Source organism: Lytechinus pictus, chromosome 12 (assembly GCF_037042905.1).
Source record: "Lytechinus pictus isolate F3 Inbred chromosome 12, Lp3.0, whole genome shotgun sequence".
In the NCBI taxonomy this organism is placed as follows: domain Eukaryota; kingdom Metazoa; phylum Echinodermata; class Echinoidea; order Temnopleuroida; family Toxopneustidae; genus Lytechinus; species Lytechinus pictus.
Window position 1 is genome coordinate 19,994,404 of NC_087256.1, and position 27,629 is coordinate 20,022,032.

Genomic DNA, 27,629 nt, shown 5'->3' on the forward strand with positions numbered 1-27,629 from the left:
CAAAAACATATATCTTATTTTTTCAGTGGATGAAAGAGATAATTATAGATCTATATAGTTGTCGAATAAGCAGCAAAGAGGGGTATCGGGAAGTTAGACAAGTGAGAAAAAAAGAATATGGAAATTCAGAGAGAATACTGAGAAGAAAATGGCCAAAGTATTAATGGCATTATTCCATAAGCATAATCTTGTCCCCGCCCAATTTCCAAATTTGTTATGAAATGTGTGGGCGTGGCAAAGTTACGAGTAGTTTGGGGAGTGAGTTCTTTCGCGCGATCGAGCAAGGGATTTCCCCAGGCCATGAATCCCACGCCCCACCCCTAATTGGGAGGTTGTTTGCTCGATTGATCTCGCGCGCTAGTACAATTACTTCCGGGTACTGAGGAGTTCATGGCATGCTGCATATTATAACGCTAGTAGTAGTAGTACATTGTATAATGAACGAATGTGTATACGTTATACACGTACACTCATATATGCATGCGCTGCATGCAATACTAAATGCACATTACGCATATAGGGGACCTACATGCAATATGGCCGGTGTTATTTCGTAACGTGGTAAACGTGGTCGAGAAGTTGACTGGAATTCCTGATGGAGAAAACATCTTCTATTTCTAGAGTTGCCGACTTTTCATCACCCAAGTTAGAATCTCTAAAAAAGTTACCACGGATTTCGAACTATGATAAGCTGTCTTTTCGTCAGCGCATCTCAGAAATGGACAATAATGATGCCGCTGAAAAGACGAGTTGTGGAACTGACTCTTCTGCTGCCATTGGTGGACATGTGATTGACTACGATGATTACGAGGCTTTACCCCAGAGCTCCACGCTGACCACGCATTTGATTGCCGGTGCTTTTGCGGGCATGGCCGAGCACTGTGTAATGTACCCATTTGATAGCGTGAAAGTAAGTTGGGAACAAGTGTAAAACTAAATCATGATTGAAACATTCAAGGAAATTCATGAAATTCAACTTGGAATTTTTGGCATGTTTAAACTTGGGGGAGAAGCTGTACCGACTACCGGTACTAGCCTACTAGTGCTAGTCTTGAGGACGCAATGATGATGACTTTTAAAAATAAAATAATGAAATATACTTCTTCATCATTGATCATTGATGTCTTGACACTCTCTTTGTAGCGTAGTCGCAGAAGAGAAGGACCAAAACAAAGATGGATTTCAGAGGGAAATCCATCTTTTGAAACAAAAATCACTCGAATTGTATGAATTTCATTGATTTTTACACCTTCCTATGCCTAATGCGTAGGAAGGTTTTAAAAATTATAATATAAAAATTTGAAAAAATTAAGGTTTCTTAGTCTTACCTAACTGATGCCGAGTAGACCCCTCGATCCACATGTAAACAACGTAAGTACAATAGCTTCGACCCTTGAACCGCTTATGACTATGACGTACTTCCGGCTAGCAATGCCGTTCTGATGAATAATTTATAATTATAGATAAAATGATTATTTCACAAATACTAAAATTTATGTGATTATTAATAATTATTAGTATAATACTAATTATTTATAATTACGTGATAAATTTTGACATTTGCGATCTGCAGCGAGAGGTTCGAATCCAAGTCCCCACCGGAAGTAAGAAGAAAAAAGAGAACGAAAGAAGGGGGTTTTGGAGTTGTTGTTGTTGTTGTTGTTCGTTTTGGGCCTGTTTCACGCCCTAGTAGTCTCCTCGGTAGACACTTAGTGTTGAGAACTCAAAGGTAGAAAAACTGCTAGGTAATTGTTTTGTTGGCTAGTTTGGCTAGATGTTAGCGCTGGTGGATGAGACAAATGCTACCACCGATGCTCTAATAATAGATTGCATTTGCTTGGTCATTGCAGGGTTGAAGCCCAGGAGGGTGACCACCGAGATCTCTCTGAGATGGTATGGAGTGTTAGTTTTGCTGTATCCGGGTTTTGGAGAAGTAGTATTTTTTTTAATTAGTGGAGGGGACATAAGGATGTCTTTCCGTTAACCCCCTAATGGTGGCTGCACGATAGCGAGCCATCTGTGTACGAGGAGAAATTAAAAAAAAATTAAAAAACTCCTCGAAACAGACGGATGCCAGCTGTCTACACACATACAAGACCTATGACAATGACATCGGGCATTCATATTGGATTCTAAAAGGAAGCAGGTATTGTTATTGTAAACCCAAAAATTGCAGAAAAAATTGAAAAAAAGATATTGGTATAATGGTAAATGTTTAAAGAAAAATCCCTCAAAGATTAAAGGAAGAATCTTATAATTTTATTTTTTACTTGTGTTGTGAATTGTGATGTCATACATGAGCAACTTTCCCATGTTTCCTCCAAAAATTGCCTTCAGACACTATCTAAGTTGCACAAAAATTTTAATCCATTTGAAAAATCACTGCGATGGTGATGGGCAAACTATCACTTCGATTCAAGCTGGACGTCTTCTGAGACTGAAGCGAAGCTGAGGAAAGATACATGTAGCAATCTACATGATGTAGAATACCTGCTATCTTTTCTCAGCTTCGCTTCAGTCTCAGTCTCGTGTAACATCCAGCTAGCTGAGGAAGTGATAGCTTGCCTCGTCACCTGAAATCAAGAGTAGCCTGGGTCTGAGTCATCACAAGTTTTACTCAACCCGAGCGAGTTTGGGTGGTCGAAAGCAGAATAAACAAATAAAAACAAAAAAAATGTGGTTATGGGTCATGAAGCTGAAGTCCCCTATGTTTGTGTTACATGGGGAATTTTTCCTGAGTTTCATTGCCTTTTATTAGTTCAAAAGTCAATAAAGAAGTTTAAAAAAAGACTTTAAAAACAAACATCCTATGAAAGTAAAGTGTACATATTCCGAAATGACATTGTTCTTGTAAGGAACCCAAATATGCACTTGAAATAGAAATTCTAGAATTTGGTGTAGGGCAACAGTGTGAGACAGAGCTGAACATGAAAAAAATGATATATTTTAAAATATCTAATTTTTGTGATCATGATTATTTTTGCAGTCTACCTATGACCAAAATAATTGTATTTCTGTACAAAACAGATTCAGTCCTTTCTAACAATGTACAATTTTAGGGGTATAGGCATAATTTATTACAAGAAAATCAACCTGAGTGAAATCAAACAAATTTTTTATTGGACAATTTGTTATAATAACTTGCATGACCCATACCTGTTGGGTTTATAAGCTCTATTATTCATCTACTTTAAAACATTTTGAAAGAAATTATGATATCATTAGACCAAATATTACTTCTAAAATTCCTCACAATAGTTGGTCTGAATGTCACCGACCTGTGTCATAATAATCATTGATTTGTGTAAAAACCAAGTATCATTTTTATCTTCACAGTGTTGTAGAAATCACATTTCCTCTTTTTGACACATTACATTGAAATGAAGAATAATTGTGAAGAAAATATCTTTCAATCTGGAATTAATGTGAAAAATGTGAGAAAAAAATATTGTGAAAAATTAAAGAGTCCATTTTTCATTTTCTTGTTCTTTCTTTTTCTCGTGTTTTTAAGGTTGTATTTCACATAAAACATGTCAAAGACATTGCCAAACTTACTTTTCAGTCATTAGACAGTAAAAAAGAATGTACCGTAAGTAACGGTGTATTAACCGCACCCCCAACTTTGGACTAAAAAAAAAATCCTTCTCACATTTACATGCATATTTGAGGTACGAAGAAACAAAAACTAAGTTAAAGATTTCAAAGTTATCAAAGAGATTACCGGTATGTGGAAATCTGCTGACGGGATTACAGGAAGGTTCAAGAAACAAAGAAATTTGCATTTTTTCCACTTGTTTTACGGCTTCGTGCCGTCTCTCTCATACGTGGTGCACGTTGTACATGGTATCTTATGAAAAGCAAACAGGAAAGAAAAAAATAAGCTGGCGCGCGAAACGGGACTTTGAGGGGTTAAAATGAATAGCGCCAGCTTAAGTCGCACTAAAACCACAATACAACGCAAGCTAGCTTTAGCTCTCGGCTCGCGCTCTGATCTTGCTCAGCTGTGACAAATTATTACCGAGAATGCGTGGCGTCTCTTTGAACTTAGCCAGGGAACTTCGCTGCTTTGAATCGAGAATAAAGTCGAAATTAGTGTCATGAAGGTGGGTGCATTTGTTATGGACACTATTTGATTAATAGTCGCTTCCCATTACCCGCGGCTCATACCCCTCTAAACGACATTGCCCTGGGCGGCTACGCCCGGCCACTCGATGTGTTGTGAACTGGCAGACTTCTTACATGTTCGGGAGGGGTTACGCGGGCGGGCTCAGACCCGTCACCGTGGATAAACCGCACCCCCGACTTTTGCTTATATCCCGCCGAGAAAAAGGTGCGGTTAATACACCGTTACTTACGGTACTCGCTTTAATTTGATACCAAATTTGTAGTTGGAGGTCAAGTTTTGAAAAAATATCAATATTTGACTCGAAATCCTATTGGATTTGAAACTGTAGGGGTCACTGGCAGCACCGCTTCCGGCTCCAACCTTGGTGCTCCGTCTTTGAGGACAGGCAACTCAAGTTCCATAAACCTTTAATTTTATAGGGATGAACTTTTGAAATACCAAATTTGTTGGAAAAGTCCCCTTGGTTTTGAAAATAATCAAGAACAATTACATGAATATACCAAAATATGGAACAGCACCATCCATTCCTTGATTTAAAATCAAAAGAGCAGAAAATTTCCCAGGACCGAATGAAAGATGGGTATTGAGGCCAGTCAGTATGGTATCTACAACCTTGAACCTATCTGGCTTTGAATTATTGAATAGTGTTTTCATATATCCAGGCCTGATATATCAAAAGGTTTATCTGTAGACATGTAGGCCAGATTATAGATTAAGTCTTTTATTTCTTGGGGCATGTACATTGTAGGCATGCCTAAGCTGCATGCCATATATACATGTATAGGCATATTGTTCAGAATCTTATACCCTAACAGTACCATCCAGTGGGAACTACCTACATCTAGTGTCAGACTGCGTTGAACACTACGCAAACAATGACTTGCAAGTTTTACACAGTTCTAGTATTATGAAATTTAAGTATGTGTACTGTACATCTAGCAGCATTCATAGCACATGGCTTTAATACATGAACTATGATATTACATTTGTCTGCTGCTAATGTAGTCTGAGCAGATTTAGTAGTACAGTATAAAGCCCTTCAATGTGAGAATGTACATTGAGGGTACCTGTATAACTTTCATGATACCGGAATGCCATGCCATGTGTACGATGTGTGAAAGAATTCAGTCATGTGTAGCAGTGTATACAGGTAGAGATAGACATTGTGCGGCATTGGGACAAGACAATACAATCCAGGTCCTTTTGCTGTAACTGTAATAATATACATACAGGATATGTACCTGTTTTTTTAGTGTGTTTCTTAGATTTGTGATAGTTGTGAACAGGAAAGAGAAAATCTGTAAATATGTCATTGTGCAGGGATCATGTTCATTATGTGACCCAAACTTCAAAATGAGGGCTCTACATGAATGCACAGCTTACTGTGCTGGTAGAAAGGAAAGGGATCGTGATGTATGAGGAACAAGATTTCTTAAAGATGTGTGGTGGTGACTTCCTGAACTGAACAAACTTTGTAAAAAAAAAAGAAAAAAAAAATCATTTTTGCTGCCTTGTTGTTTATGGTTCAGTATAAAAAAAGGAATACTTGAGAAAAATTGATTTAAAAAAAGCATCTACATGTAGGGCTATATTTTAGCAGACCGGCCAAAATTTGCTGGTCCATTAATTACATTATATTTCTTATATCTTATACAGAGGTGAAGTAAATTCATATCCCTTTTAAGAACTTGTTCTAAATCTAAACTAGTGTGACAAATTCAGAACTAAGGAAGGCCACAAAATATTGTATTTCATTGACAAAAATAGAGGAAAATAGACATGTACATGTAGCATAGGGCTTAGTTTGGCAAACAGAAGATAATGCAATGGTTTATTTGTGAATCTTCTAAAATTTAAATGGAGATCAACCACTTCACTGTTTTATCATTTGGATCTGCTTTAAATTTGTTGATTGCGTATGCAATGTGTAATTTGAACTTAAGTAAACAAGCAAATTGTATTTGCCAAGGTTGATCTTGTTCCGCATTTTTTGTAGTGTCATTCATGAAATCACAGAAGAAGTGCAATTTTTGCCCTATAATAGTAATGGGCAAAGAGTTTAACTTGAACTAGAATGAGGAAAAATAAATGTTTTGGGATATATAAAAGGGGAGAGTAGTGCTTTTGTGACATCACAAATATTGGTTGCATTGCCAATGGGGGATTCTCCATAGCATTTAATAGTGGTCTTTGGATTTTATGTTCATATCTTTCTTAACAATTTTTCCCAAACTTTTACTGATCAATTTGTTTCATTGATTACTCTGTTTTCATACAAAGTTGTTGCAAGGGTTTTGATAGCCATGTAAAATGCAACTCTTTTTGCAGTGGACCCTGGCAGGTCTGTTGCTGATATTACCGGTACATTGTATAAAAGCTCAGCTCTCATACATGTATACCAGAACTGCCAACGAGTAGGATTTTTAAGGAAAAGTGACACTAAATAGGGTTTTCCCATTCAAAAGGATATTTTACTAATGATACTTTTTATGTTTTTGGAAACGAAAGTAGGATTTTAGGCTTGAAAATAAGATAAAAAGGTATTATGACTTTCCCCAATATACCAGTACACCATAATTCCAGATCTCGCACAGAGTGCAGGATAGTACTTTTGGTGTGACGTCAGAGTGAAGGATAGTGCATTTTGGATGCTTTAGTATACAAATAATGCACGTAAGCGCGTGCATGCAGGACCAAATAATGAATGATGTGGGAGAAGAGCCAATGGATATATAGCACCAAGGTCCGCAGGACCGAGTGCGGTATATCCATTTGGCGAGTCGAGCACATAGTTCATTATTTAGGTCCTCTATGCACACAAATGCGTGCATTGTTTGTTTTATATAACCCCTCCCCCTCTCCCATGTTACTGAGTTGCCCTGAATGCTATATTTGATCTAAATTCTAGATAATTCCAGACCTCGCACTATCCTGCATTCTGACGCCAGAGTGCAGGATAGTACATTTGGTATGACGTCAGAGTGCTGGATAGTGCATTTTGGATGCAATAGTGCAATTCGCTGAATATCATGTGATCCGAATTGGACCAATCAGATTACAGAACATTCTTGGGAGTTGTATAATGCAATTCGCTGAATATCATGTGATATGATTTTGACCAATCAGATTACAGAACATTCTTGGGAGTTGTATAATTGTACATGTATGATTTGATATAGAGTTACTACAGTACATTGAATATTTATGAAACATTTGTTCATGAAATGTAGTACATTGTAAGTCAATCAGATCTCATAATGCTAGAGAAACTTTAAGAACAAGTAGGCACTGTACTATATACATGTAACTGCTGATTTCAATACAGACCTTTTGTCACATGCATGTACGTGTATATTTGCCTTGGATTATTTATTCTGTTGGTGATGTGTTTGAAGGAAAAGCCAGAGTATTCAGATTCCTTACTTATCTGACTTCAATGCAAATAAAACTCCCTGAATAGTTCCACATGATGAAGTCAAAGATTCCAAGATGGCCGACACTCTTTGAAACGGCTTTCTTTATTGAAAAGGCCAGGGAAAAGCTTTGGGAAAGTTGAATGGTATAAAGACATTTCTGGCTTACACAGCACAGTAGATTAGATTTCATGTTCAATCTGAAAAGAACTCATGGAACCAGTGGGGTTTGATTTGAACCTGTCATTTCCTTCTTGACGGAGAGTGACTCTGCCAGGATGGTGTTTAAGTTGTTTGTAAAGTTACATACATGTACCAGTACATGTACTGTACCAATCGTACATGTGTACACCTTAGTTCTTTTCATGTTTGACGACACAGTGCTTGTCACTTGTACATTGTAATTTCCTCTGCAAAACAGTAACACTGAAAACAGGGAATACAAACAGGATAAAGATTTTTTTTTTTTGCAACCTGGGAACTCAGGATGAGGATGCCTGCTGATAACGGAAAAGGCATGCTTCAATTTACAAAGGGGGCTTATTACTTTGAATCACACTTCCAGGGCTCGTAACACAAGGGTTAGCAATGATCGTAGAACATTTTTCTGCGATTGATTCCATTGACTGCAATGTACAATCAATCGTTAAAATCAAGCGTACGATTAATCACTATAAACCTTTGTGTTACAGGACCCAGACTGTCTCAAATAAGGATACTTAGGGGGTGAAGGCCACTTTGAATCTGGACACCTGTATAGAAATGGCAGATGGCCTTGTATTATTTTTTCAAAGGGCACGAAGGATAACGAATATTAGGCACCATGGCCAAATAAAAAGGGCATTCTTTGGAGAGAATACATACCATGGCCACATGAAAAAAGGGCATTTTCAATGTATTACAAGCTGAAATTCGAATGGCATCATGGCCATGAAGAGGGGCACCAACTGCCATGGCCATCGGTGGCCATCAGCTAATCCGCAGACCTCCCCTTTCTTCACATACCCTGTAAAGGGCATAATAATTCTGATCCTCTGTTCACAGTTCTTGAGAGTGCATACTGCATAGGCCTATTTCATTAACCCTATAGCACCTACAGATTCCTAAGCATAATGGCAATTACTCACTGGAGGAAACAATAAAACTGGTAATAAGTAGGCATTGTTTCAAACAAATTGAAATAGTTTTTTATAAATTTACTTTTGTTCATTACAAGTTATATTTATTTGTAGCATAGGACCTGTTGAATAGAATGGTACATGGCAAAGTTCAATCAGATGTACGAATACCTTTGACAATCGTTTGCAGAGCGAGAAGAAAAAAAACAAAAGTTCGGGTTTCAGCCGCCCCAGTCCCACGCCTTCAAAAAAATGTAAAGTATCACTGACAGAATACTAAAGTTTTTGCCAAATCTTGGATCAAATATGTCAAAAATTAATTCCAACTCACATCTAGATGTCACTCTGTGTGATATCCAACGTTTTGATGAACATATAGCAACGCCCGAGCTTCTTTGGCGAAGTAAGTGGTTTTCCGAGACATGGACGCAGCCATCTTTGCTGAGATCGACTGCGCATCAGTCTGGAAATTGCCACACACCGATGCATGTCAATCGGTTTTTCTCTATTATACTCAATAGGAGCATACACTTTTCTATGCAGATCTATATAGCAGCCAACCTATACGGTATGCACACGCAATATTACCACGGTAAATCATAGACAAGAGATATTATAAAATAGCTGTATTATTTCAAGCATCGCGATTGGTCAATACGCGTCACATGACATCCAACTTTTTTTGTGCACTGCACGGTAGTGCAAAAGGTGTGCAACGAAAATTGACATTGCACGCTCGAGCAAACCAGTGCGGTAGAAGTCCAACAAAACTGTACTGTAACTTTAAAAAAAATTGTTTCTGTGTTGCTATTTTATAAAACAAATAATGCACTTGCTCTGTCGTGCGTAAAAGTAAATGCAGAGAAAGCTCGGTTTCTTCAGATGGAGCACACTGGGCACTCGCCGCAAGCGGCTCGTGCACAGTGCGACTCCTATCTAAAGAAACCTCGCGTGCTCTGCATTTCCACTAACGCACTCAGCTGCATGCATTATTTGTATACTATAGCGCAAAAAAACGTACGGGCGGTTAAGGGCGGTTCAGTGTGTACATGTAATAGGAAGGGCGGTCTCGGGCGGTTCAGGTGCTATAGGGTTAAACCCACTTCAAAAATCCTGTTATTTTGAATATTTTAGCATTATATAGAAATGTAAATCATTTTGTGTGTGTGTGTTTTACATTTGGTCATCTTAGACTGACATAGTTATTTCCCTTTGCTATCAATCAACCATCATTCAAAAGTAATACCGTACATTGGCGTCATCATTTATTGATTCCATGTTTTTGTTTTACTTTGGATGAAATCATTACAAGATGCATATTATAAGGGCTATTCCACGGTTACTCACGTTACATTTGGAGACACCTTGACTCATACTTGGAGCTGTAACTCCATTATTATTGATAGGAACTAAACATCTCTTTATCACAACATAATACGCAGTCTGACTATCCTTTGTATAAAAACAAAACTTGGGAAATTTCATTATGCTCCTGGCAAATCTTTGAAATGTGTCGGTTACTCATGTTACATGATTTGGACATGCATAAAATGAAAAGTGGACATAAGTGAAAAGTGTCCTCATGCAAGGCTATTATGAAAGTTGATTATATCCATTTCAAAGAAGTATATTAGGGAGACAAATTTGTATATAATTAAAAAAATAAAGAACACATGGTTTTTACAAGGGGTGCAGATAAAGTGGTTACTCACGTTACGGTTCAGATGGGCTATATGTACAAAGACACATTGAGCTCATGTCCACCAACCTATGGAATTGCCCATAACATGAACTAAAACCCAACAAGTTAAAGATTTTTACCAACTTCCCTTTCTGTCTATATCTCTTCCTATTTCCTTTCCCATCATCCCCTGTATCTCCTCTCCCCCCTGCAACCCCCTTTCTTTCTCTTGCTCTCTCTATCTTCCTCATCTTTCCTTACATACAGACACGAATGCAATCTATCAAGCCTTCACCCAATGCAATATACAAAAACGTCTTCAACGGCTTGACCACCATCATAAGGAACGAGGGAGCCAACGGAACTGTGAGGGGCATCAACGCAGTGGCGCTGGGAGCAGGTCCCGCCCACGCACTCTACTTCGCATGCTACGAAAAGCTCAAGAAAGTGCTCAGCTCTCATCCAGGCAAAAATCCTCTCGCGAATGGTAGGTTGCAACTGAAATCAGTATATAGGTTGATTTTGGAGATCTGATGGGAGATTCTCAAATAATCATCCATGAAATTTTATCCACTTTGTCATCATAATTTGATTAACAAAATATAATACTCAAGCAATTTTGAAAATTTTCAAATGACGAAGAGAAAATTAACCTGTTCATCTGGACTTACTGTTATTAAAACAGAGAACAGTTTCACGTCCGATCCAGGGCACTTCAGCTCTGTAGTTTCACTTTCAGAGCCATTTGCCAAGGCTCTGTTTTCTAGAGGTCCAAATTTTATGTTATTTTTATAATGTGGGGGATGGGAAATTCATTCTACATGTACGTATTATAATTTTGATTTTGAAAGAATTGACTTTGTGACAAAAATACTGAATTCAGGGACCATTTTGCATGCTGTATGTCAACTGTTGGGAATTTGGAGATAATTTTCTTGAGCTTTTTTTTTTTGTCTTTCAAAAATGTGATTCCTTACATTGTAAGTTTCACAAAATTTATAAATAGGAAGTTATGTATTGCCCTTTTCATTTGACAATGTAATTTATTTGGAAGAAAATGATCACATGTGTTAAATAGTACTTCGTCATCTAATGAAGATGTTAAAATGTTAAACATTGACATAACTTAATACTGACACCAAATTATGAAATTTTCTAATAATGATTAAGATATATACATGTATATGAAACATTCTTGATTTGATAGGGATGTAGGACGTATATTTAACACCTATAGTTTATATACACAGCTCTGCATATGCCTAATATGTAGTGTACACTGTAAACAAAGGAAAAAGGTAAGTACTTGTTGCACTTCAGAGAAATGTGAATTGATGCATTGTAAGTGTTGGTTAAAGTTGAAGTCTACCAATTTAAAAAAAATACATGTAGGAAATTTATCAAAAGTTTCTATTTTTACTAATGATTCACTCATCATATATGTGTTCTACATGAGTTGATGGTGTCAGATACTATTACCGGTACATACTTTGTATTTCTATTATTTAAAATATGAAACATTTTCCCCCTCTAGTAATCTAATTCATGCCACCCCCCAAAAAAAAATTTGATCAAATGATCATTCAACCTACATGTACATGTGTAGATCTCTACTCTTTTGATATAAGGGTGCCTGCATGTACAGTATGAATTTTTTTGAATATCAGTCATGATTATAATCAATACATTTTATTTAGGTCGTTCCTGAAGCATTTGTAGCGAGTGTTCTACAACTATTGAAAGGTTTGAAAATCCAATGGCAGTTCCAAACACAGTAATTAATGGCTTTACTAGGCGATACTACATTTACAGTATATGAACACAAAATGTATACCGGTAATTTAAATTTAGCAGCCTTTATGTGCACTCATACAAATGAAGTACAGTTTTAATACCGCAAGCAACTTTCGATGATAATAGAGGATGTAGTGTTAATATGAACCGTCTGGGATAAAACATACTATCAAACATCTGCTGGTGGGAATATATATGACCATTCACACATCAATATGTGTTATAGTGTCAAAACTGTCAATGTATTGATTAGAGGTCGAACAGTGAAGAAATTTTTGTACCAGTACATGTAGATTCACATGGTTACACGAAGTTACACATGATTACATAGACATGTACATATTGGTGCTGTAGAGAGAGAGAAAAAATTAGGTAGAAATTTGATTTTGTATACATGTATGTGTGACGCTGAATATTAATTTATCTGAATTTATGACAATTATACCGTCTTCACACTGGCCTCAAACACCACTACAGTCCCGGGACTGTCCCGAGATTGAAGTGGTGTTGCCTTCAGTGTGAATTCTCGGACCCGCAATAAACTACCCCCGGATAATCTCGCCTCGCTATAAATCCGCAACAAAACTTTTGCTAGGCAAGCCATAGTAATTGCAACAGGACAGCCTTGCGACTGTCTCGGTTTTCCTTCTGTGTGAAGGCACACCGCTATAAATTGGGTTAAACCACTTGTGATATGTTTCTATAATGTGGGGGCGTCATGGTCTAGTGGGTTCGATTCCCCGCCCTCAAGTATTTCTGGTGTATCAGAGTCGGGTCACTCACAGGTTCACAAGCCTACACATGTTTTGTTTTAATATGGAGGTCATAAAAATCACCTGCTGCAGTGTGAATGGATACGTGAAATTTATCCCGGGACTGTGCCAGAATAACTTTTCTACTGCGAATGCATTTATAGTGGGTTTATAGCGGTTTTTAGTCATCCCGCGACAGCACCGGGATAAATTTAAAACCAGTGTGAAGACGGTACTATAATAAAAAATGGTACTTGCTTCTGCATAAAGTACATGCTCAATTAGAAACATAAACAATTTAACTTTGAGTGATAATAGCCCATTGAATATGAACGCTGTGTAAATACAGCCCATTATCCCTCGTTACATTTTATTTTCCCTCTCAACCTGAGGGCATTTAAAATTGAGAGGTGGCAGAGTGTGGATCTTTCTACATCATTGAAGCACTGTACATGTATCTCGCCCATTGGACGTTGTACAGAAAGAAAGATTTGTTGACTTATACTCCAAATTGATGACACTAGTAGTACATGTATATGAGGACAGTCAAAGTCCAGAAACGTGTGTGGTTCTTCTATTTGTGAATGGTAGGCACAGGAAAGAGCTGAAGTGCATACTAATACCCTATTACTCCGTCATTTCTTAATGAGACGGCATGATAGATCATTCCTCAGAGGAAATGGCGTAGAGTACCGGGTATATGTAACTTCGTACATCCTGCGATTTGTGACATAAATGTACTGTAGCAATGTTGTTTATTTATTTGAAGCGTGCGCAAATATGCACAGCAATGACAGCGCACAGTGTACATTTAATTTTTTATTGGGATTATACATGTAATCTTACTTTCATACTTTGAGCATGGAGATCACCTATAAAACTAGCAAGCAGGCCATATGGGTTTATAGTAAATGTAGGCCTGGGTCATTAATACCCCAAAAATGTTGAGTGGTGCTTGATGATTCACTCGCAGGTTGGAATGGGTGCTTGGCTCGTCCAGCACTAGTGTAGATGGGAGATAAACATTTAAGAGATGAGTATAAAAACTGTAAAGATTGTACATGTACTTTCACGGATATTTCGTGTTAAGTGAAATAAATACTCATGAACTATTTTCTCAAATACTTCATTAAAAAAAATCATCTCTGTGCTTTAAATTTATAAAAGTAATTTTTGTAGGAGAATTTGAAGGAAAAAAAATCACCTCCGTGAAAAAAAAAAAGATTGAGGCCTGTCTAAGCTCTTATGCTTTCTTTGTTTCATTCTTCCTGGTCGACTCTGGAATCAACTCAAAAGAAAAAGCAACTCATGCAATTATTTTGTGGATATGAGGGCGCCAGGCTGTGCTGGGTGGCTGCCAATGAAGTAGTTTGCACTGCGTGAGCGCGGCGGAGAGTCTGGGTGTCTTTGTAGATCATAACTACCTCTTAAACACCAAGGAGCCGAGTGAGTCTTTGCTTTCAGATTGAAACTAATCTAAGCTCTTTATTTGTCAGCTTGTAAGCTTAAGATTGAAAGGAATGGCTGCAGCTTACTTCATATTGATTCAATAATTTCTTTGATATTTCAGAGCATGAAACAGATGAGGACATAAGAACTTGTATTACCGTATTTAAAAATCTTGTGAAACCTGAAAACACAAAACGGGATTTGATCACGTCTGTTTGGGACTGGTCGTCTAACCGTTTTGACTCTGGCCTAACACACCATTTGATATTTGTTGGGATTATACTGCAATATTTTTTATACTTTGAGCCTGGAAATGATTTTAAAATCCAGCAATCTGGTCAACTAATTTTCGAGATATAAAGTTCCATTGAAAGAAATGGCAAGTGTTGCTGATTATAGTTTGTCAATAGAAACTGGTTACCGTAAGTTATAAATATAATAATCACTTACATGTACTATAAACTGAAATAAAACCATGCAATAAAATGTATATCAATAGAAACTAGCAAAGATGTGAATGGCAATCTCAAAAGTTTCCTATTACTGAAATAAACACAATGTCTAAAATCAGCTCTGTACTTGTGCCATATTCCCATGTGGTTTTGTGAAAGAGTATTTCTTCTATGACATTGCAGAACAATGTAATGAAAATTACATAATAACTCAACCTTCACCAAACTCAATAATGACATCCCAAAATTGCAAAGAAATGCAATTGCTTTTAAAATTATAGTTTGATATTTAAAGGTATTGCATGGTACCCTACATGTACATGTAAGTATCTGTAGTGCCCCTTGTCTGCGCATATATATGCATATCTGCGCGATTCTTATAAATGAGGACCTGCTACGACAGCAAACCTTAAAACCATCAATACATACATGTAGGAAGATATTCATTTGCAAATCTGAGTAAAAATGGTGGGAAAATATTGCATTTCAGAATTTAATGAAAGGCTTTAAAAATTGAAGCCTTCCTCATCAAAATCTGTGAATTGTGTGTAAAGGGAATGAGTGCGTAGACATGGGGCAATATTTCCTGTTCAATATGAAAATGACTGGCCACAGTTTTTTCCAAGAAAATCATACATGTATGTTTATCTACACATTTTTGTGAGATTTTTGACAAATTTGCTCTTCAGAATATAAGAGTCATGTGAATACATGTATCAACTGAAATGTTTGTGGAATGTAAAGTTGAATTTCTCGGTGCACAGACATGCCCCCCCTTATTGTTTCCAAGGCAATGATAGACTTTAATTCCTTTGATAGGATGTAATTCAATTTTTTTTTATAGAAGACTCATTGAATAATTGTCATTAAATTGATAATACTGGTATTAAACAAATATTTTGACATCAAGATTGAAAAAAGAATTCTGTATTAAGAGTTTGTAGATTCTGTTCACTTGCGTAACTTGCACAACTTGACATGGAAGGTACATTAACTGTCGAAATAAGAGATTATTTCATTATCTACCATACAGTACAAAATTTTTTTTGGGGAGAACTAGAGTTGTAGGATGGAATTTCATAAGGCTGCTTTAAAATTTTGACCATGGAGTATGGACTATTCAATTTCTTTTTAGAATGGCTGCGCTTCTTTTAGTTTTAACGTGTAACAGACGCAAATCCATCATACTATACTAAAGTACATGCATTCTATACCTAGGATCATTAAATCATTCCATAATGTGCATTGACCATTAAAGCGCACCTATGCCACAAAGTAGTCCATGGTCTAAAATTAATCACCTTCGTGAATTTCACCCAAAGTGATCACTATTTCTGGATCAGACTGAAATAACTCTTCTGCGTCATAGCTGAGCAGGTGATGGGAGTTCGTGACATATTAAACAATTTTTTTTTTACTGCCGTTCTAACATCTCCCGATTGTCTTTACAGCGGTTGCAGGTGGCCTAGCAACAGTCATCCATGATGCTGCCATGAATCCTGTAGAAGGTATGGTATTAGAACATCTATTCATTGGATTGGAAAAGATTAGGGGCAGGGAAAAATGGGAGCTCAAAGTGAAATAGCTCCTCAAATGTTCCGAAGAACCCCAACATACTAAAAAGAGAGCTCATGTAATTCCCATTGGTTCCAGTGAGATCTGTAAATACAATGTGGGAAATTTTCGCTGTCATGCTCAAAAAGTAGCACTGTCAAAAATGACAACTCCCCCCCCCCCACTGGTTTGGAGGTAATTCTTACTATAATGTCCATAATTCACAAAGGTAGTTGAATTAAATCTCACATTGGTTTATAAATTTTAAGTGTAAAGTTATTTTTTATGAAGATTGGATTGGTTAGAATATATAGAATTTTTGGATTTCATTTCGAACAATAAAAATATTTTTTTTTTTTCATATTCACCAAGAATGGCAATATTGCCGTCTGGAACCCTGATTCTTCAGCCCAGTCATTTCAGATAATAGCAAAGATAGTGTACATGTAGATCTGTATCATAAGTGTTACATTTACCCAGTTGTATTAAACACAAATGTGTGGTTTTATGTGTTACAACTGGCAAGGAATGGTATTGATCGCATGATATCAATAATCCATTTAGTTGAGGGATATCATCATTTAATTTATGTATTATTTACAATTCATAATCATTCCAGATTAAAAGATACAGATACATGATGAACATTGTTCAAATATGACACATGACACTAAATACTTAAGGCTCTTTAGGTATAATACGGTACATGTACATGTACTTTTACTAATACTGTCTTAACAGCAGGAATGCATGTGTGCCTTCGTTGGTATCACCACTGGTATCAATTTCATTTGCATGCTGCTTTGAAAATTGATTATATTCCTGTCAAAAATGAATGAACTGTTAAAGACCTTTTTTTACATGTGTGTAGCTATGCAGCTGTCGGCCTATTAAGCATCAGTGATACGACCTTCCATCAACACATCCTTACTGGTTGCACACAAATAATACAATATTTCGGTCCATCTATTAAACCATTGACTATCATTACGTGCACTGCCATGCATGGATTCGTTGACCTTGGGGGTTTTCTTTTGTGGAGAAATTATTTTGCTTGGAAATGGGGTTAATGTTTTTGCCTGTGATTTCCTTCAACAGTAAGTTGTCAAAAATAGAGATTAGGACATTGTGGTATCATGGGAATTAGAGATTTCTGGAAAACCATCTTGATATAAAATGTGAAGGAAATGCAAAGGAAACCATGTGTAACATGCACCGAAAGTGAATGTCAAAATTGGCTAGACTAGTCTAGATTTTCCAAACTCATCAATTTCATTGAAACCAAGTAATGTAGTACTGTGGAATTTCCAAAATGATGAAAAATTCCTTGAAAAAAAAAAATGCTACCTAGTACCTACGTGTTCTGTGACGTGAATGATGCCAAAAATGGCAATGCGGTGTTGGGAATTTTTGAAATCCTTGTTCACTCACCTTTAGAAGGAAATTAGTCATCAAGAAAAAGACTGAGAAGTACATGTTGGATTTCTTGAACTCCGGGGCATGCCATAGTGGCTTAAAAGTTGTGTGCGTTGTAGTCTAATCTGAAGGTCTCAAATCAATTGCAAAGAAATAGTATACAAATAATGAATGTTTATGAGTGCAATGGACAGAATACTTCATGAGGTGAAAGATAAAAAGATCCATTCAACGAGGTGTAGTCGAGTTGAATGGATTATTCATTTCATCTTTCACCGAATGAAGTATTCTGTCCATTGCACGAATGAAGGAACATTCATTATTTGGTTTATATGACACTTAAAACTAGATTATTTTTCATAGGAAATTTATCAATGTCGATGCAAAATATGATCATGCAGTGCGAGCTTGGTCTGTTGATTGTTGCGTACAATGCGCGCGTGCAATGGACAAAAACGTATGGATCCACAATTGCACGATGAATGGATTCTAAATTGCACGGTCGATGTCGTCATTGTAAAATGGTCAGAATGATCGATATCAAACAACCAATCAAATGCCTAGGATCTATCTAGGTGTCATATAATTTTAAATAATGAATATTTGAGCCAATTTCCGAAAGTGATGCTAATAATACCAACGGGCGATCTTTCCAACAACTGAGTGGAATTTTATCTCATGATGAGTAAATATTTACAACATCGCTGCTTTTTAATAACGTATCCAATGTATTCATACAAATTTTAATTTGTTTCAGACTCTTTCCTTGGAAATTAATTATCATGCTATCCAGTAGACATTGATTATTTCATCACCTGAATTTTGATGTTTTACAATTTACATGCGCAACATGTTCCCCTACATGTGTATCCTTCCTTGAGACATACTGTACATTCCACATCAACCAAAACCACAGGAAATGATGACAGCTCTCTCCCTCTCTCTTAAAAAAACATCCTGGTTTATTAGAAAAGGGTGCTACTTTATCAAGCCTCTTTTTCTTATTATTATTATCATTGTAGTATCAGGTTGTACTTGGTGAAGATTTTGCCATTGATATTATGAAATGACTACTGCTGTTACAAAATAAATGTCATGCACCAGGATATATTCAAACGTGATAGGGTTGGTTGAACTCCTACATTGCAGTTGGGTATTGTCAGTGCATTGACATCTTTCATAATATAACTAGGATGTTACAATATGAATTCCTACTATTTTCTTTCTTTATTTCTTTCTTGCTTGCTTTTTTTTTATTCCTTTAAATTTTTTTTTCTTTCTTTCTTTCTTTCTTGTTTTATCTTTTCTTTTTTATGTTTATTTCTGTCTTTTTTCCTTCTTTTTTCTTTTTTTCTTGTTTTATCTTCTTTTTTTCTTTTATTCATTCTTTCTGTTTCTTTCTTCCTTACTTTCTTTTTATCTCTCTTTCATGCTTTCTTTCTTTATTAGTCTTTTTTTTTAAATGATTTTGCATTGATTCAAAGCAACTCTTATGAGGTATTGGTTTGGCATACAAATCCTATGGTTCTAACCAAGGTCAGCATGCAGATACATGAAGGCCCTATGTGCATATGTGGAGCGTTGCGGCCCAGTGGATTAGTCTTCGGACTTTGAAACAGAGGGTCGTGGGTTCGAATCCCAGCCATGGCGTAATTTCCTTCGGCAAGAAATTTATCCACATTGTGCTGCACTCGACCCAGGTGAGGTAAATGGGTACCTGGCAGGAATTTATTCCTTGAAATGCCACCGCGCTGTAAAAGGCTGCGGGGCTAAAGCCAGGGTAATAATATCCAATTAAGCGCATAGGGACGCATTTGGCAGTGATATGCGCTATATAAGCATGTTGGTATTATTATTATTATTATTTCTTCTCATTGGGCTTCATACGATGTAGCAGAACTGCTCTACAATATTATGTCACAAATAACAAATTTCCTTTTGTTTTTTTCTTTTCCTTTTCTGTGCTCTCATCTGATGTATTACTGGACTGACCTGGATTTCCATTACATCACACCGGCTTGACCTTCACCACCAAACCTCATGGCTTCCTGCTCACTTTCGTGGAACTGATCAATGTGATATCAACATGGATATTGGTGCCAAATTGAATACAACAGTGATCAAGCAACGCATGCAGATGTACAACAGCCCCTACAAGAACGTTACAGACTGTTTTAAGCGGGTGTGGAGAACTGAAGGCACCAATGCCTTTTACCGGAGCTACACCACCCAGCTCACTATGAATATACCCTTCCAAACCGTCCACTTCGTCATCTACGAACTGGGCCAAGAGTACCTGAACTCTGAACGAAAGTACAACCCAAAGACGCACGTCATGTCGGGCGCGTTCGCGGGAGCCTTCGCCGCCGCAGTCACGACCCCGTTGGACGTTTGCAAGACTCTGCTGAACACGCAGGAGCGGGGCGTGACTAACGGGAGGTCGTCAATAAACGGCATGCTCCATGCCTTTAGGACTATATACGACGTCGGCGGGCTCCGCGGTTACTTCAAGGGTATAGGCGCCAGAGTTGTGTTCCAGATGCCGGCCACGGCGCTATCATGGTCCGTCTACGAGTTCTTCAAGTACTTCTTAACGAACCAATGGCCAAATACATAGGGAAAAGATTTTACATCTTCTACGTGCAAGAGCTTTTTTAGGTCTATATGAATTCCCTTGACAAACGGCTAAAAAGAGGTTGATAAAAAATAACTCTTTTTGTTACCTTTTATTACCCCTCACATATGTATATTGAGTATTTATGACACTTATCCCTCGTAGACCATTAAACTGCAATGTAGACCTATACAGATAGGAATTCAATGCGAACCTGTTTTGGGTGAATGTGTTCTGTACCCTTTTAATATCCCATCCCATCTCCTCTTTCGTCATGCTGTAAAAAAATTGTTGATCAATTTAGATTTTTCTCCAGTGATGCTTATAAGTGGCCCTATCAGCTTCAATAACTTTTGTCATTTGTTGCTCATGAATTTAGACGCTAAAAATGAGGCGGCTTTCCCTTTTTATAGCTGTAATATCAATAGTGAACTATGCCAGAATGCATGTACCTGTATGATCACAACATTGCTGTTTAATGTCTCTCAGAAAAAAAATGTACGTGAAATTCTTTCCAATCTGCCTCGTGGTGTATTCTTTGCTGTTTAGTGCACGCATAAAAGTGTATCTGCTCTCCGTGAACATGTATGTTAACTACAAATATTGAGCAGCAGTGTTTATTCTGAAAATACCATGTTTTTTCAAAAATCAAGATATGTTGATTCTTCTTGTATATCAGAACAGATGTGCTAAATTGATCAATAATGAAAAATTTAATCCAAGTTGATTGCTTTTGTGGTGGAAAAAACCTGAGCCGATAAAGGGAGGGGGGACTAATGTTTTTTTTTTTCAAGTAATAGAGGCACTGATCTCGTCAAAGTCTCCAATGACCTCCCTAGTGCCAATTGTTGAGTCCTAAAAATTCTTCAGAAAAAAAGAGAAAAATACATACATACTGCATCCAGTTTTACTGCATCCAGTTTTATTGCATCAACGCTTCTTAAATACTCAATGATAAACAAATATTTAAGGCATAATCGTTATTAAATGTATAGATTGGCAACATTATGAGAATTTGCAAATTTTAATTGACTTTTGCCACTCTCAATGCTATTACTGATGAATGATAAACAAAAAATACAGCTGTGAAAGAAAAAATTCTGCCAATCTGAAGAATAAAAGTTGTTCAAATTAGGCATCAGATAATTCAATGCTGGGAATGTGTTGAGCTTATTATTTTTTTTTTGCATAAGAAGGCAGTACTGAATATTTTTAAAGAGAAGACTATTTTTGTATTCTACAGAATGTCCCAATTCATTGACAGTGAGAAACAAAATTTTATCTTGAGATACGTTGGGGTCAACTTGTCCAATGTGGATGCATTTAAAACTTCTTTATGGTAGAATGATTGCTCAAATTTTTTTCAAAAAAAAAAAAAATGGGAAGCAGCATAAATTTGAAATCATTAGTTCGGTATCAAGTTGAAGTTTCATCTTTATCATGCAGTCTTACACGTTAATTTACCGGTACAAAGTCTATTTACGTGTGCTTACATCATGTGTAGGCTTACCAAAAAAAAAATTTCAAAACAAAACTATTAAGTCACAAACTTCATGTATGAAATATGGGAACATCGTAACTTCTACTGGTTTAATAATCCAAACTAGTAAAGCTTCATTTGGATGAGCATACCAAGCAGCTGGCATCATCAATGTGAAAGTACAGATTTTGTGGAATATTTTTTAGTTGTGTATAAATTTTCATTTGAATTGCTTTAAAAGATTAAGTGCCTTATGCCGAAAATGAATTGAATTCTTCGATTAATTTTCAAATGTTATTTATAGCTCTTTGAATGAGATTCTTGTCACTGTGAATGACACAAGTCGGTGTAGACTCAATGGAGCAGAGACATGTAATCTTGGTCTTAGGCAGAGCATTTTTCCGGGGGGGGGGGGGGGTTGACAGACACATTGAATATTTTTCAAAACCTTAGTTACCACATACAACTTATACTATTTAAAACCGAATGAGAAGGATTCGGTACACATTTTACCTGTTTGTTTGTTTTTTTTTAACTTGCAATTAACAACAAAAAAAATTGGAAGAAAAGATTGGAGGGGGTTGCACTCTCTCTGCTGTGTATGGTAATTAATTGTACGATCATTTTGATACACTTGTAATTGTAAAGATGATATTAATTCCAGCTTTGTCAATAGAATTCACAACCCTTATTTTCAGTCAAAAGCTATGCATGGTATGACGGACACAGATCATTTCTTCGTACAACACTCCTACTTATTGGGGTTTCTGACACGGCTCTTTACAAATCTCATTCAAGAAACTTTTTTAAAAGTTAAAGATCACAACAAAAAAGAACAGCTTCCATATCTTAATTATCCTGTGGATATGCCCAAAATAAAAAGATTTCAATTATAAGCAATGAATTTGATAATATGTCTGTATTATTTGTGAGACGATGACGCTCTGGTGTATTGTGCTCTGTATAAAAGCCAATTGATATTATGTTGCTTTGTTTATTTTTTTGTTTTGTTTTTTTTCAGAATAGTTTCAGAACACCTATTTCAATATAATATATAAAAGTTAATTTAGTCTTTTGGCTTTTTAGATGACTGAATAATATTGAATGAAAAATTACATGTACATGTATGCGCCATCTTCAAATAGGGATTATATAGACTCAAATTGTGACAATGCTTCAATGGAGGAGGCTGCAAAACTATGTACTGCCTTTCTGTACAAAGAGGGCAAAATGCATTGCAAGGATAAATGTATTTTAAACTCTGAAAAATCCCAAGATTTAGTGAGAACCATGATATGAGTGCATTCATGGTAGAATGTATTCCTCACCAGTTAAGTACCATGATTAAATGTGGGACTATAAGTCTATTAATTATTATTGCAAGGAAAAATATCTGACAATATGCAGGAACCCCATGCTTATTTTGCTAATTTCTCAGTAATCTTACAAATTTTAATCAAATCCTCTGGCATATATTGTTATTTATACACAAAGACACCTGTGTGGTCATTTTCATTGGATTCTGTATGAATCATTTTGAAATCGTTACAACTGGCATCTCTCTTTAAGCATCTGATTGGTGTCAAATTCCCTATGAAAACAAATGACAGTGAGATGTCCCCAAAGCATTGGTTGTATGTTTGTGGTTCAAACTATCTTCCATAATTCTTGTTTACAGTATGACTTCCATCGACTTTTGTGTACATCAGGAAGCCGTCTGTTATATTAAAGTAGTATGAGAACGGACTTGTTTTCACAACAGAATGCACAAAATCTATACTGCTTCTCTTTATATGCAATAATGGGCATTTTCACATGATTTTGGTTCATGATTAAGTATGGGTATTAGTAAACAAACTCTTTATATGTCATTTAGTTTTGTAATTGTGTTTTTCTGAGGGATATATTCCCGGCCAATTCATGAAAGCTCACTGGATGGTATCAAGGTTGGTGTTGACTTTTGGTGTTGGCATCGGGCTGATTTTTGTGCAAAGGTCAATACAGCACCAAATTTAAAATCATGGTGTCCTGTGATTAATTTCACTAGGTGTTTATAGGCTATCATTAATGTGATTTGAATCTTTTTGTGAAGGGAAAGCACATTGAATTGTGCTGCCAACACCAACACTGAACTTGAAATCGTCCAAGTGCTTCTGTTTGAAAGGATTGCTGTTCGCAAACATAATAACCCTAGCAAATGAACTGAGTGCTCCTACTAATGGGCCATGTCTCAAGTAGTGTGACAAATGCACTTTGAAGAAGACCTTCTCTTTATGTTTGGAATCATCGTTTTTTATTGCAATGTCCGTCTTAAATCCAATTTAAACCTGTAGCCTCCAGTTAGTCTATAAAGGGGAGAGTATTGATATTTCACTCTCTTGCAAAAAACAAAAAAATAACTCTGCACCAAAATAAATTTTAAAAAAGTTATGATCGTATTTGTTTCATCTTCTCCACCCAATGAGCGGAATAACAAAGGTTCAATGTAATTTTTCTGTCATTTATAGATCTAATTTCCTGTTATAATATCTATCATGTGCTACACACTGGTATTAGAAAGCAATATTGACTTTTCATTGCTCTGATGATTGTTATAGATGTTTATTTGATTAATCAGTTCAAAAGGAAATTGTGTGCTGAAATCATAACGTTTTTGATCTATATAATTAAAGCATAAAAAGACACAGGCCATGCAAAATCATGGTTAAATCTTTTATCGGTTGATGGGTGTAGAGTGTTAGGCATACAGGAAACTGCTGCATGTACATTTACTTGTATAGGTATATTATAGTTGACTTATTTTGTATTTTTATTTTTTGTATGTGTTTTTATTCAGAGGCATTTTGCTGTAAGAGGCAGAGATGATGCACGCCAATTGCGAGTTCTCTCTCCCTCTCGCTTCCATCTTCGTCTCTTTCCCAATCACTGGTATTCTCTTTCATGCTTCCTCTTTTCTCTCTTCCCCTGTCAATGTCTCTCTCTCTCCATCACCCTCTTTCCTTCTCTTTCCATCTGTCTCCCGTACCTCTTAACCCTGTTTTTCCCCACTCTCATTAGCCTTTTCTTTCTCTTTCTCTCTTCCTCTCTCACCCTCTTTCTTTCTCCCTGTCTATCTCCACACTCATAACATGCCCCTTTATCTTTATTTCACTTAACCCCCTCTTCCCCTCTCTTTGTCTATCTCTCTCCTCATCTCTGTTTAAATGACTATTATCTTAAACACTAATCACTGCTCATATAAAAAATTTAGAAAAATATTTTCACTTGTTCCACAAGCTTTTGGCAGACTCGGTTTTCTGCTTTTCTTTCAACGTGGACAAGAAATTAGGATTACAAAATCAATTTTTGAGGTATTTAGAATAGTTAGCCTACAGATGTATGTATTTCACACTATTAAGGATGCAAACTGCTATGAAATGTACTTTTTAATGTTACTAAAGACGCACAAAAAATGTACTATTTCTCTGTGTATTGGAGAGTGTATTTTCTGATTAGTAGGGTTATATGAAGCAGTGCGAAGCACTGAACAGATTTGAATATGTACATAACAGAGAGCAATATAAGAATTATGAAAATATATGTTCATTTACTTATGGTTATCCAATGCTAACGTGACTTGATTTTTATTGGAATAGTGTAAATGTCCCATTATTTTTCTTGAATGTCATTTACACCATAGTATTTCTGAACTTGAAAATAATCCCAATTGTGATAACTGGAGTGAAGCTAAATATTTTTTTTAATATTAAATCTATAAAATTTGTTACATATGATGGGTTTGTTTTGCTTGGGATGTTTCCCAGTAAAGCCTTATGTTTTTGTAGGAGCCGTCTCCCATTGTAAAATATATCACAAGTAGAGTCGATGCTTTGCATAATATTTCTGTTACATGCTTTCCAATTGCATATACATGTATTACTATAATCAATCTTTAAGGAACGTTGGTCTGTGGATTGATGCCCAGTTTTCATGGGCTTGCAATTAATAGTGAAGTATAATGTGGATGTTTCATAAAGCTGCTCGTTCAGTTACGCACGACTGGAACGTGTTCTAATGTGCTAGATTGGCTACATAGAGGTATATAATCAACACAAGAAAGGGTTTACCAGTCTCATATAAAATCAATCATAACTTTTGATCAGCTTCATGAAATGTCCTACAAATAACTTATTTTGACAAAATATACCATAGAGATCTTTCATGAATTAAGACTTGAGACGCACAAATATCACTTGTTCGTGTGTGTGTTTATCATATTTAATAGAGATTATTAAAATGAATAAATGTAATATGTATGGGAATGAAGTTCATTACATATGCTAGTAATGTCTAATTATTGGTATACACTTATTATTAAAACGGTTCTTTATTCAGAAATTCAAATTTCCAAGGTTGATAAATCCCGTCAAAAAAGGTTCATTATTCAGAAGTTTTCGATCATCTGAAAATCAATTAAGATCTGTTATTCTGAAAGTTTGATTGTTTGAAGGGAAATAGGTTGATGAGTATGAAAATAAATGAATAAAGAATTCGAACCTTTTTTTTTTCGAATGAATTTACCTTTCACACCTCATTCATTTTCAGAATATAAAAGATACATTAAGATTAAAGAACCTTCCAGCTAATGAACCTCCTGTGTATTGAATCTTTGGTATTATTTAGTCAACTGTTTTGGAAGAACCATGGAACCTAGAAAGGGAGAATGAAAAAAATGAATGCAAAAGCTTGGAGATGGTTATTGGTTAAATGAAATTTTGATCTATTTCTATTATAACCATTGTGGGTACGAATTTTGTATGAGAAATGAGGGATGCAGTCTTTTTTTTTCACAAATGATTTTTTGTTCTGTTGCTGAAAGAGAATGGTGAACTAAAGTATAATGGCACGTGTAGATATCTCTGCTCCTGCATGCCATTTAGTGATTGAATTCAAATTCAAAACTGTGAGAGAAATTCTGAACTCGACATTACATTGCAGCTCTTCCCTTGTGAATATAGAAAAAAATGTTACTCGTGCACTATTTTGTATTAATTATCATGAACATACAATATGACCTTTTATTAAAAATGATATGTATATGCCAAGTTTGAGATGGGCCATAACATGTTATCAGAGTTGTATGATATACTCTGTAACAGTGAATTATATTATATTGAACATGAGACAATTCTAATAAAACGAAGGACAGTATGGTCTATGTGAAGAACAAACAGAAAATGAAATGTGAGAAATTTTGTTGTCTTGTATCTTACAGAAAAAAAACCCAGAGAGGAATTGAAACAGAACCAGTTGACGATGGGCTAAAGGGGGAGTTCACCGTCACCATTATATTAAAGAGCAGAAAAAATGGAGAAAAATATTGGTGGTTTGATAAAGATCTGTCACGAGTCATGATGGGGTTTTCATTTGTTTTGATTTTTTTTGAGTTGGTTTGCTATGTCAGACAAACAGCTCCCCCGAATGTCATAATGGCATAAATTCCATAAAATACAATTTTCATTAAACAGAATTGAAATTTTTATCACTCCCCCTCCCTTTCTCACTCCGCTCTCTTCTGCCCCCCCCCCCCTCTCTCTCTCCTCACTCAACCCCCCCCCCCTTCTGCTCGCATTTAACTGTGTATTTTGTTTCACTATATTCTCTTGCTAAGTAAAAGTGAACGAAGATTGAAATTTATTTTTGTGCTCTCCATGTAGTTTATTGTGATTTAAATGGCGGGTGTGCCTGAAATGATATCCTATTTTTGTGAATTTGTTTCCACATAGCTGTGTATTTTTTCA

At 36.2% G+C, this 27,629-nt stretch overlaps 1 protein-coding gene across 1 annotated transcript; it reads left to right on the forward strand.

Annotated features, from left to right (window-relative positions):
* The first annotated feature begins 248 nt into the window (after positions 1–248).
* Positions 249–27,059, forward strand: LOC129272508 (mitoferrin-1-like). Its single transcript, XM_064107821.1, has 4 exons — positions 249–910; positions 10,606–10,825; positions 16,237–16,293; positions 19,873–27,059. Exons 1-4 carry the CDS (start codon positions 596–598, stop codon positions 20,370–20,372), a joined length of 1,092 nt encoding a protein of 363 aa, XP_063963891.1. The 5' UTR covers positions 249–595; the 3' UTR covers positions 20,373–27,059.
* Positions 27,060–27,629: the final 570 nt, after the last annotated feature.